Raw genomic sequence first — 12,863 nt, 5'->3', positions numbered from 1 at the left:
ATTGTAGTCCAAGGCTAGTTGAAGCTTTGTACGACTCAACCGATGCTCCAATTCAGTTAACCCATGTTATTCCTACTTGGCCTTCGGTCAGGATCGACTCAGCAGATTCAAATATGAGACCATTCAAAAAGACAGAAAGACAGACAATAATTTTAAAACCGGTTGGTCGGTTTACGCGACAGTCAGTTATTACGCAGAATCGTACCAGAACTTAAAGGGAGGTTTTTTTATTTTTTATTCCACTCCAAGTTAGATCTCACACACACACACACACACACACACACACACACACACATACAGTATGAGAAGATATAAGATGGCATCGGGCTAACCTGTTAGGAAGGATGACAGTTATAATATTCAATTCATTTACTCCTAATCGGTTTATAATCCACTCCTAATCGGTTTGTAAGCGACATCGTACCAGAACGCTAGATCGCTTAGGAGCACGTCTGCGTTGGGTGGTAACTAGCCGAAGCCACTTGACCAGACCTGAGAAGATCCAGAAATTATAAATTGCCGGAGTTCGAGCTCGGGACCTCCCACTTACAACCATCGCGATAACGGCTGCACCAGGGAGGTCGTAAATCGGTCGGCCTATTTGAATATTTGACAAGCCCAGAAGTCCAGAAGGGTTTCCGAAAATTATAGATACGCAAGTACATGTCAGGCAAATATTATTGTCGGTGCGGTGAGACGATAATGATTGACTGCACCCACGCTTGACCCCGCTCTGTTATCAGCTTCCATGAATCTTGCAAAATAATACAATTACCTACTTGTATTGGTTCTCGCTAATACAACTGGGTAATCTTGAGCTTTTGATCCCAATTCCTACTAACACCCCACTTGTTTACTTCCTTTTTTACACGCTTTATATTCGCTTCACTTGTATGCTTGCATGTTTGTTTGTATGTTGGTAAGCGACTTATTAGGGTGCGATTTTTGACCCACTTTAAACGGCCAGATTTCATTAAAATTTTGCAAACCTGTCAAAGACCAATACAATATTTGGATTAAAATATCCGATTATCCTGTTTAGATTCGCCAAGATTCATCAATTTCTTTCCGCATCCTTTGCATAAGAGTAAGAGAGAGAGAGAGAGTTAGTGCTCTCTTATGGTAGTTGCGTCTTGTTGAATCAAAGCTAATAGGTAAAACCCCCTGTAACAGAGAAGTATCTGTGTGTGTGACTATCTGTAGCTTTGTATTTCTCAAAAGATGAACCAATTTTGACATTTTTTCATTTGTTTGAAAGGTGCTTTACTTCGGAGTGTTCTTAGGTCTATGTTTGATGAAATTCGGTCCAAGATGGCCGCCACCACAAAATGGCTACTTACATTTTTCACAAGTCCCTCAATTTGGGTACCACAGAATTAAGAACAAATAGAATCCCCATCTAGCAATTATTGCATACAGTGCTTTGTGTCCAAAAACAGTGAAAACGCCCCCCCGGAATGCTGGTAGCTAAAAAATTTTTTCCCATTTTATGGTAAAATAATTACTGTTAACTGCTTAATTGAATACAGTGTCTAAAGAGTGGTTTGCAATGCTTCAATGTTAGTCATGTACACGGATTCTGTATGTTTTAAATTCTTTGGGTATGACTTGTAGTACATGTACACTGTGTTAAAAGTGGAAAGAAGAGGCATTCCCAGCAATGGAATATTATAGATAAGTACGGTGTGAACGGTAATTAAAATAATTCGAAATTGTTATCTTTAGAATCATTTATTTTCATTACCTTAAATTATCTACGACATTGGCCAAATAATGCCCTTATATACCATTCACAAAACTTAAATTGTTAACTAGAGTCTTTGGTATAATTATAAATAATTTAATTAACTGATCAAAGTTATTGTTTTAAAATTTAAAACGAATTTTATTACATAAATCAATATGTGCCATCTAGTGAGAGTTTTAAAAATAAATCGCGCCATCTAGTGGTAACTCGAAGAACTCAATGGTTCATATCATACTGAACGGTTCGTTTCGCGGAAACTCGTCATAATTCAGTAACAGCTTCTCCATTCAAGTTCATAACTTCAATGGCGTGCTCTGAAGGGGGTCTCCAGCATGGAATTTCTGCATATAACGGTTCTGATGTGGTACTGTCGATTACGTCCATCTTCGCTTCGCATTTTAGTGCCTCGATAGTGTATTCCGCGACTGACAGCGGTCGTTGTCTAAGCAGTTCATCGTCGCACTTCATAGATGGCGACACTGAACACCGAGTCGGCATTGTTCCGAATTCATGGTTGATACTATGATTTCTATTCGGTAAATGGTCGTAGTGGCATTCGAGGATACCTGAAAGAATGTTTTATTTAGTTTAATTATGTAAGTAGATATTTAAGGTCTATTGAATATATTGTTATTTACCTCGGAAATTCTCCAACATTATTGGCGATATCGCTTGTACAACAACAGGTCTCATAAATTGTTTCAAATTCCTGTCCAAAGTCGATATTGGCTGGTAGTGACAATTGTCTAAGGGTGGTGGATCTAAAAAAAACGTATAATAAAAAAAAGGCAAAAAAACATGGCCCATGAGGGGATCGAACCCGCGACCTTCGCGTTATTAGCACGACGCTCTAACCAACTGAGCTAATGGGCCGACGAATAAACAGGCGTAATTTAGGAATATAATCATTACTTTTATACAAAGTATAGCACATACACACATTCAATACATTTGAGTGTGACGTGTGACGCAATTTTTTTTGACACAAACATATCCACACACACAATCGGTGCGTCGTAAGTTGTTACAATGTGATTTAAATTGGAATTATAATGTAATATAGAATCAGAGCGTCTGACAGTTAATATGTTTTTTTTGAAAAACCAATGTTATAGACCCAGCGAATGCGGGTATCTTCTCAGAATCAGAAGGCTTTAGGCCGCAGTTCACCACGCTGGACAAGTACGGATTGGTGGACTTCACACACCTTTGACATTATGGAGTTTTTTTTTAATAAACCAGTTCCAATTAGCATAATACCTTCGGAATAATTACATGGTTATTTATTTTAAATGACATTCAAACATGACTCGTATGATAATTAAGTCTTCGCCTACGGATCAGAATTCAAACAATACTAATCCAGCAATTGCTATCCGAATCCATAAATAATATGTGTGATATTTCTTAAACTACCAAGAAAGAAATAACCGTTGTCATCAAATCGAGGTTTGATTATTTAAATTCAAAGATACACAACGTCAATAAATATAATTATGTATCTAATTTACTGATACCTTCTTACGCTTAGGTTGCTTGTAAAATATAACTTTACGCGACAAGGCTGCCTTTGCACCCTAACACTATGTACTTTTGTCTTTCTTTGTGTTTTGTTGCATTAAAGTGATTCTATCTATATATGTAACTAATGAAATTTAACTAGAAATCATAAATTCTTTAATCATGTAGGCCTATTACAGGCACGAAGCCTTCAGCATTCAGTATTAGTTAAATGGTAAAAAGGAATCATAAAAGCACGCACCTGGCAACGGAGTGTGGAAAATGCTTCTCACATATGGCGGTGGGTCCTTATTATCAATCATAACATTCATGCGAATATCGTTCACTTTCCTCACGTCATCATATCTAGGTCTCTTACACCTCTCTATCATCACTATGATGACAGCCACTGTGATAACAGCCATCATCACACCACCAGCAATACTTATCACAGATATCAGATCCACTGATGTATTGTCTCTTTCCTTCTCATTCATAACAGCGGTAATGTGTTCAGGCTCTGTTAAAATATGAAACGTTTCATCCTCTACAGGTTCCTGAGTGGTAACTATAACCTTATTAGTAGTTTTTGTTATACTCCATTTAGTACTAATCTGTTTTGTAGCGTTGGTTACTTTATATCTAAGTTTTTCTTTGGTTTTAGTAACTTCTACCTTTGCTGTACCGTTGGTATTAATATGGAAATTGTTATCAGATTTATTCATCGCTTCATCTTTTACAAATATTTTTTTATTTACAAAAGATTCTTTTGTAACCTCATCTGAGCTTTGATGTTTATATTTGTTAGTCGGAGGCTTGACTGTTAGGGAAGTAGAAGAGTTCAGTTTCTTATTTGCATTCAACGTGCTTGACATGCTGTTAGTCGTACTTGTTGCCATAGTTGAGTTTAATATTGCCATAGTTGTGTTTGAGATTGCCATAGATGAGTTTAATATTGCCAAGGTTGTGTGCTTTTCAGATACAGTCGTGTTCAGAATTTTTTTCTTAGTTGATGTTGTTGCTTTAAAAGTTGGATTGCTCTGTGGGAAACGAGTCGAAAATGCTGAAGAGCTTTTTTGGATATTGGCAGTGGTTAATAATTTTATAGTGAACGGAATAGCCGTTGATGCTTGTGACGTCATCGATCTAGTGAAACTTTGCTCTGTTTTATTATTGTTCGTTGCAGCGTTAACTTTGTGAGACATATACGATGCTGTAGTTAAGGCTATCTTCTTAAATGTAGCGTGAGACACTGAAGTGGGTATTATTGAAACTATAATTGTCTTCGGTGTTGTATTTTCTGATACAGCTTCATTTTTATTAGTGGCACTCTTAGGTTTTGTATGTGTTTCATGATTTTTTGTTTTAGTTTCTATATAAATCGGCACACCTTTTTGAGTAGGTTTTATCCATATCTCTTTAGGCTTAAACTTCAGAGTAGTGAAATGATTCTTAGTTGTTGTCTCTGGTTTTTTGGTAGTTTCACTCTTCGTAGAATCCTCCAAAAGATTAGTTGTTACTTTTATCGTAGTGATACTAGGAGTGGTTACAGTTGAGCTTGAAGTGGTTGTGGTAGAAGTTGACGGAGTTGTTATGGTAGTTGATGTAGTACTAAGAGTAGTAGGAGTAGAAGTAGTAGTAGTAGTAGTAGTAGTAGTAGTAGAAATGTTATCGGTGGTTGTAGTTGATGGGGAAGTCAATGGCGCTATAGAAGATTTAATAGTTATTGGAATCAACACAGTCGAAGTAACATGCTCTTTTGAATAGTTATTTGACGTTTTCGACGTACCTTCCTCAGGAGTTTCTGTTCTATTGTAGATTAAATTAATAACTGTCACTTTAGGTACTTTTGAAGTCGTTTCGGTTTCAACAAATTCTGTTGTAAAAGGTGCTGTTGTTACATTGTCATAGATAAAAAACGAGGTAGCTTTAGTAGGTTGAGTTTTTAATAACGGAGTTTCAGTCTTAACAGTTTGTGTAAATGTCATTTTAGTTGAAGTTATCATAATTGTCGTCGTTGAAGGAGTTGGTGTAGTTGAAATATCTTTAATAGTCACTCTAGGAGTTGACGAGGAAGTGGAAATTTCTGTAATTCTAGCCGTCGGGACAGTTGGTTTAGTGGTGGTAAGAGCTTTTATTGTAGATTTGGTGGTAGTTAGTAATTCTTCCATCAAAGCGGGTGCGGCTTGTACTGTTGACATGCTGATTTGACAACTGGAAAATACAGTAACATATTGTTAAAATAGTACATTTTTTTTGTAAGAATAAATTACTGACTCTATAAAATGCCTCGTTGGTATAGTGGTAAGCGTGGTTGGCTACTGATCATGATCCACATAGTCTTGGGTTCTATTTCCGGGACATTTCAATAACACGTACATGTGCACGGGTTATTAAAAGATAGATAATATTTAATGTTGTAAGTGTTTTTCAACCTTATAACTAAATAAAATAACAAAGGTTATAATAAACTTAATTTATAGGTCTTACAGACGTGCCGTGCTTTTATTAGGATAGCACTATTTTCAGACATGTTATGTACAACTAAATGTTTTCGTACAACAGAATTGGCACTATTTATTAGAGATAAAGATTCTTGTTTGAATAAATATTCAAACAAGAATCTTTCACTAACTTAGTACCTGGAATTAAGAAATTGGTGTTGTTCTGCCCTCGTGCTCTGCACGTGCCTGCCCGGGGAAGTATTACCACTAGGTATGCTTATTTCTGTTGCCAAGCAGCATCACCGAGTTCCTATTATAGTATAAAGGACTATGTAATCCATAAAAAGCTTGGGTGTGAATTATTGCTCTAACCAGGTTGCTCTTCTAATATTTTTAAATGACAATGTGATAACAAAAAAAACACCCGGCAAGTTTGTTGTGGGCTTCTTAGACCAGGACGCGTTTTGCACTCTCGTAGCTTTAGTTTTAAGTTTACGAATGTGGTTATCGCCATCATCTCACTACCGTGTAATTCTCATGTACGCATCAAAAGTGCCAATTATGGGCCTACTTGAATAAAGATATTTTGGACTGGAATGGAAGAAAACTCTTCAAAGCATGTCCTGCTTTGAAGAAGCTTTCTTTGCATGCTTTGCGAAGTGTAGCTTTGTTTATAGGCGATGATTTTCTACATACCAATCCATTATAACTACAAAAATAAACATAGTACGTACATAGCCGACTCGCTCTTTTATGAGAGCGCACTGTATAGTAGCACTAATGACCAACGAGGCAGTGACAATTACACAAAACTACGCGGGCGCAACCGCTGGGCAAATAAATATAAGAGGGGTAACCCACCTCTCACCTTGCCATCCTTCTTCACAGTCGCACTCTCCGGTCGAGGGTACACAGAACCCGTTCAGACATTCCGGGCACTCGTTCACGCAGTTGGGACCCCACTTGTCAGGGGGACAATCTGGAAACAATAATTGTTTCTTTACAGTTTTCGTATTATTCAATAGGATAAACCTAAAGCACGATCCTTTTGTTATTACTTATGCTAAAATGGTTGAAAAGATTTTGATATAATAGATCCTATATATTTAATATACTCCTCCCACTATATATCCTAATCCCACTATATGTTTAGTATGTTTATAGTATATAAATGTAAAAGTGCGGATGTTTGGTACTCAATCACGCAAAATAGGCTAAACGAATTTGGATGAAATTTTTTATACTCTTTTACTTTAACATGTAAAAGAATATAGGCTACCTTTTATCTCGATTCCTTAATAAGTTCCCGAGGGAAAATTTAAAATTGTTTACGACCTTAGCCGCGGAGAGCTTCGAAATTTGATATGCATGTCACCTATGCTATGGAAAAAGGCATGTAATTTATATACCGATCTCTCAAATAGTTCCCGTGGTAGAATTAAACGAAGATTTAGAAACAATTCTAAAGTCTACGCAGACGAAGTCGCGGGCAGAAGCTAGTTATATAATACGTACTTATAACTTATTATAATAGTTATTTTTATAATATCTGAAGCTAATCTGAAATGGCAATAGGCGGGGCACTTAGCTCGTTAGATGGGCGTTGGGACCTTAAGGTACTGGAATGCGCAACACACCGGTAAACGCAGCGTTGGCAGATCTCGACGAGGTTATCAGACAAAAGACCCATGTCTGATGTCAAGCAGTGGAAGTGCATTGGTTGATATTATAATGATGGTGATACTAAATTGCGAATTTATTTAACAAGGCATTTGGTGAAATAAAATTGATTTAACGTTGAATTCAAAATTCATTTTTCAAGTGCTTATGGAGATAAGCACTTTTAAAACATCAAGTCTGTCTCTTTGTGATGAAGATCGGTTACTTCTTAATAGACTCTACCGAGAAGAACTCAGCAGTTCTTCTAGTCTAAGATTAGCATTTTGCAATTTAACATTGACGTGGAAATTTTAAATTGAGTTAGATTATTTGGGTGGATGGATTATCCCGGAAAAATTTACGATTTTCGCGGGATTTATGAAGAAGCTACAGGCAACTAGTAGCTAGTTTTCATAAGGGCTGTAACTTAAACAGCCAGTATTAGATAGATGGCTAAATCTTAAAAAGAAAAAATGTTCTGATAACTTTAATATCGATGGAATGATAACACGCTAATGTGACATTACCTTCATTGCATCCGTGACCCATTTTCCCGCTGGGGCAAATGGGCACGCAGGAGACTTCCTTCATCTTGTATCCCGGGCAACAGACTGCCACTTCTGCTGTCCGCTCCTCAGTCTAAAATCATCGGCCATTCGGTGAAATCCTAGTCATTTATATTTTATACCTGGAAATTGTCGTGGGTCCGGCGCATTTATTATCGCTGTGGTTTTATAAAATACGAGTAAGAGGTTCAGAGTCAATTTCACAAATTGTCTGGTGACAGACAAAGACGTGCTTTTAAGCTATTTAGTGTTTATGATGTCGCTTAGAAACCGATTAGGGGTGCGGGTTAAATATTACTGCCGTACCCCCTAACAGCTTAGCCCGCTGCCATCTTGCATCATACCTTATCACCAGGTGGTATTGCAGTCAATGACTAACTTGTAGAGATATAAAAAAAAAAGTCTCCAGAGGGGGCAATTTAGGAATATGTTATTTCTGAATTTTCTGTAGTATGATCTATTGTGAGGCTTTGGCCATAGCTACAGTTACAACTACGTCAAATACGTGGGTTTGACGGCCGATCGCGGCAGTGAGTAGCCACCCTGCTTTCTGAGTCCAAGGCCGTGGGTTCGATTCCCTCAACTGGAAATTTTTTGCGTGATGAACATTACTGTTTCAGTGTTTGGTAGTTTATATGTATATTATAAGTATTTATGTACCTATATTATTCATTAAAAAATATTCATCAGTCAACTTAGTACGCATAACACAAGCTTCACTTACTTTGGGGCCAGATGGCGATGTGTGTATTGTTTGTATTTATAATTATTATTATTATATTTACCACCAGGTAAAAGTCTTATATTATATCACTAAAGAAAGGGAGGAAAAGGTGTTTAAAAAACTGAAACTTTTGTTTGCTCAAAATCGTTTTTATTACTAGTAGCAGTGGCGTGCATAAAAGATATGCACCGGATATGCAGATGATATAAGATGAAGAAAGTCTCCAGTACGAGTTATTAATACTTAAGATTAGGCTTTTAATAACTCTTACAATACCTATCCTATCTAGTCTTTTATAACTCGTACTGGAGATTTTGTTCATTTTATATCATCTGCATACTCTGTGCATACCCTCTATGCACGCCACTGACTAGTAGGTAATGTTCTTATGTGCTCACCTCTAGTCTAGTGAGGTCTCTCATCTCCGTGTTCCACCTGGAGCACCTGGGCGGCATGGCGAAGCACCACTCGTACGTACGGACGGACATGGGCGCACGGTACTTCACACGCTTCGTTATGTTGTATCTGTGGAAATTTATTGTTTGTTATCAAAGAATTATTTCTTGGGGATTTCTACCACCGGCAGATCAGAATACAGTTGTCACCACCCCTCTTCTTCCCGCGGGTGTCGTACGAGGCGACTAAGGGAATATAACGGAGAGCGGGCAGCAGCGTCCTCTGTGGTACTACTACCATCTACTGCGATCTCCAACCCGCCTGCCCAGCGTGGTGATTATGGGCAAATGCTCCCGTTGGGAGAGGCTTTTAGTCCAGCAGTGGACTGTAATAGGCTGTTGATGATGATGATCAATCAATAGCCTTTATCCAGTGGCGTGCATAGAGGGTATGCACAGAGTATGCAGATGATATAAAATGATGAAAATCTCCAGTACGAGTTATAAAAAAGTTAAGGATAGACATTGCAAGAATTATAAAATGCTTACCCTTAAGTATTTATAATTAATGCATGGCGGCAGTGGGTAAAGATTTTAAACTAAAATTTTAGTGGATAATCAACATTTCTTAAAAGAAGTCCGATGCGTACATACCACGATAACGTGGTCACGACGGGAACGCAATCCATGCAACTGGGTCGGAGTATCTTTAAACACCATAATATTATCGTTGTAGGAGTGTCTCTACGTGATCAAGGATGAACCGATTTTGATTTTTTTTTTGTGTTTGAAAAGTGAATTAGCCGAGTGTGTTAGCTATGAAATAATTCTAAAGATTGTAAACTGTAAAATGATGTTAAAAAAGAGCAATCTGCTGACTTTCTTGCCAGCTCTTCTCTGAATAATCTGCCTACCCCTTGCCTTTGTAGAGTCACTAGTTGAAATAAATTAATTTTTAATTTTATTTTTAATGAAATGGCTGCCGCCACAAAATGGCGGATACAATATTTTTTCACAACTCTTACAATTAAATAGAATGGCTAGTAGAGTACTATAAACTACGACAAATTTTCCAAAATACAAGATGGTCGCCACCACAAATTGGCGAAATACATTTTTTTTTTCGCAAATCTATTCTTTATTCTTATCTATTATTTCTCCAAGGGCTATAATGAATGAATGAATACACTTTTATTGTACACCACCCACAGAAAATTCACAAATATAATATAATAGAGCGTTAAGGTAGAAGGTACAATTTGACGGCCTTATCGCTATATATACAGCAGAGGCGTGCACAGGGTTTCTTACCAGGGTATGCATACAGCAGGAAAATGGCATAAAACGGCAAAATTCTCCTTTTATACGAGTTATATATCAATTTTAGGGTATGCAGTGCTTTTGTGCATCTATGAAGTGCACGCCACTAATATACAGCGATCTCTTCCAGGCAACCAAAGGCGATTGCGGAAGCTTGGTAGGAAGTAGAACATAAATAAATTTATTATGAATGAATGAATGAATGAATACACTTTTATTGTACACCGAAGAAAAATGTAGTTATAGAGACATTAATACATAGCAAGAGAGTACCATTTGGTGGCCTTATCGCTACATAGCGATTTCTTCCAGGCAACCAATGCGTAATGCGTAAGAGGTAGGTGGTTCAATAAATAAGATTTAAAAATTATACAAATATATAAATAATATATATATATATATATATATATATATATGAAATAAAAATATATATATATATATTATATATATATATATATTACATATAAATACAAATAAGATATAAACATACATGAAATTACCCATAATTAATGTAAATATATAACATATAACATCCTCAATTTGTATGAAATACATAAATAATTAAAATAAAAAAAACACTTAAATTGATATAAATAAGATAATAGGTACATATAAATAAAGTCAGGGGGTTTGAAATGTTAAATTTATATACTTTATTTTTACTCACTTCTGCTGCACCATGCACACGTTTGGTCCACTCAGCGTCACCACCTCGTTCACCAACACCATCACCATCACCGCACACCATAGCGTTTCCGGACCCGGCCATTGTATCACCATTTTCACTAACTTTGCTTTTCATCCATTCCGAAAAGTTTCTTTTTCTTTATCACATTTTATTATTTATTGTGTTTCGAATGATTTTTATTTATCGAGCATGGGTTTATTGCAGATAGATTCTTCCTTTGAAGAGAAAAGAAAATGTGAGTTTATTGAGATAGTCCCCAAGGTGTAACTCGGTTTTGTATTAAAAAATAAGTAGGTAATCTAAAATTATTTTCTACGATTCATCATCCGCGTTTATTCTCAGATTTAAGAACACACAGAATCCTCATTCAGCGATTATTTTATGCAGTGCATTGTGCCCAAAAAAGGAAAGGCGTCCCGAGCACGTCTCACTTCACTGCAGCGGAATGTTAGTAGATCGCATACTTTTCCCATTTTCCTCATTTTTATGGCTAATGTTTAGAAAATTAGAGGTTAAATAGTTACTGTCAAAAATTTGATAAAGTGACTAACCGCCTGTTAGAAGTGGAGTGGTTTTTGATGCTTCAATATAAGTCGTGTACACGGATTCCGTATGTTCTTAATTCTGTGCGTTTATAACAGTTTACATATTATGTTACTTTCTGAGCTTTCAACTAACCCTATGTCAGAAATGAAATTAATTGGTTGCTTAGTTAGGTTTTGGCGGACTCTAACAATTACTATCACAATGTATGTTATTATAATCGGTCCCAACATCAGGTGGACTCTGCCAAGTTCCTAACTCAGGGCTGTTAATGAGATTTTTTACCAGTGAAAATTATTGGTCGGATCGAACCCAGGGCTTGGTGAGCACGCAAAACAATAAACCACCGAGGCAGATCATAGGCATAAGAATATGAAATATAGTTTATCTCCAGTTATAACTTGTAAGCTCTTATTAACCTCTTATTGCGTCCCCTCAGTAACCGTTGGGGAGAGGTCAACTAACTCAGGAAGGGGGGCGAGGGGACGTTAATTGTCGACGCGAGATAGCTTATGTTGCGTAATGTGGCACAGTTATGTTATTCGTTATTTTTTTTCCAGTCATTAGGCTAGCTCTTGACTGCAATCTCCCCAGCTGGCAGTCATGTTGAAGACTTACATGGTAGACGAGCTAACGAGCTAACCTTTTAGGGGTACGGCAGTTATATTAAACCTGTACTCCCAATCAATTATTAATAACCAAGAGGAGTTATGAAAATTAAACTTAAATAATTGTTAATTTTTAACAATTATTCATAGTAAAGTCAACATTTCAACAACATGTCAACGGAGTACGCTCCGGTTTCGGATCGAAACGTGAGTAGACTGTATATTGCCGAAGATCTGTTTGGTGTGGAGTATAAGGATTGAAAAAAATATAAATTACAGCACACAGATTATTCTGCTTTTCGCGGAGTATAGAAAATTAAGCTTAATTTTCATAATATATCATGGATTTCCGCAAAGTAACGCCTGCTTCTAACCAATATTCAAGTGGAGGTCGTCAAGCTAAGGTCATTATCACACTTTTATTAGGTGCGACTTGTAGTGGAATAGAAAGAAAACTATATTATTCCATAGATATTAAATGAAAATTGAGTATGAGAAATCATTAGAAACTAATGTATTATATATACTACGACAATACACACATCGCCATCTAGCCCAAAAGTAAGCGTAGGTGTTATGGGTACTAAGACAACTGATGAATATTTTTATAAATAATAGGTAGGGTAGGTAGTAGGTATACATAAATGTTTACAATATACAAATAAACAC

The 12,863-nt window shown here is 36.7% G+C and overlaps 1 protein-coding gene and 1 non-coding gene across 3 annotated transcripts; both read right to left on the bottom strand.

Annotated features, from left to right (window-relative positions):
- Nucleotides 1-1,908: 1,908 nt before the first annotated feature.
- On the bottom strand, nt 1,909-11,204 carry LOC120626318 (cell wall protein DAN4). Of its 2 annotated transcripts, XM_039893794.1 has the most exons (8): nt 11,023-11,204; nt 9,039-9,165; nt 7,878-7,989; nt 6,553-6,670; nt 5,037-5,461; nt 3,510-3,767; nt 2,386-2,508; nt 1,909-2,313 (listed from the first exon to the last, which is right to left on the bottom strand). In XM_039893794.1, exons 1-8 carry the CDS (start codon nt 11,133-11,135, stop codon nt 2,009-2,011), a joined length of 1,581 nt encoding a protein of 526 aa, XP_039749728.1. In that variant the 5' UTR covers nt 11,136-11,204; the 3' UTR covers nt 1,909-2,008. The 2 variants fall into 2 exon arrangements, with proteins under 2 accessions (XP_039749728.1, XP_039749727.1); XM_039893793.1 differs by having other exon boundaries at nt 3,510-5,461.
- Nucleotides 2,547-2,620, bottom strand: Trnai-aau. Its single transcript has one exon. It is a non-coding gene; the product is annotated as a tRNA-Ile (tRNA).
- Nucleotides 11,205-12,863: the final 1,659 nt, after the last annotated feature.

Source organism: Pararge aegeria, chromosome 9, assembly GCF_905163445.1.
Source record: "Pararge aegeria chromosome 9, ilParAegt1.1, whole genome shotgun sequence".
Lineage (NCBI taxonomy): Eukaryota > Metazoa > Arthropoda > Insecta > Lepidoptera > Nymphalidae > Pararge > Pararge aegeria.
The sequence above is the reverse complement of the archived record's forward strand: the minus strand, read 5'-3'. Positions and strand labels throughout refer to the sequence as shown.

What these genes read in the sequence shown, in the direction of transcription:
- LOC120626318 (XM_039893793.1), bottom strand. Translation starts at nt 11,135, where the DNA reads ATGGTGATACAATGGCCGGGTCCGGAAACGCTATGGTGTGCGGTGATG. An exon ending in GAGACCTCACTAGACTAGAG is followed by an intron (nt 7,990 to 9,038) that starts GTGAGCACATAA and finishes CGATGATTTTAG; the next exon opens with ACTGAGGAGCGGACAGCAGA. An exon ending in GAAGGATGGCAAGGTGAGAG is followed by an intron (nt 5,462 to 6,552) that starts GTGGGTTACCCC and finishes TGTATTTTCCAG; the next exon opens with TTGTCAAATCAGCATGTCAA.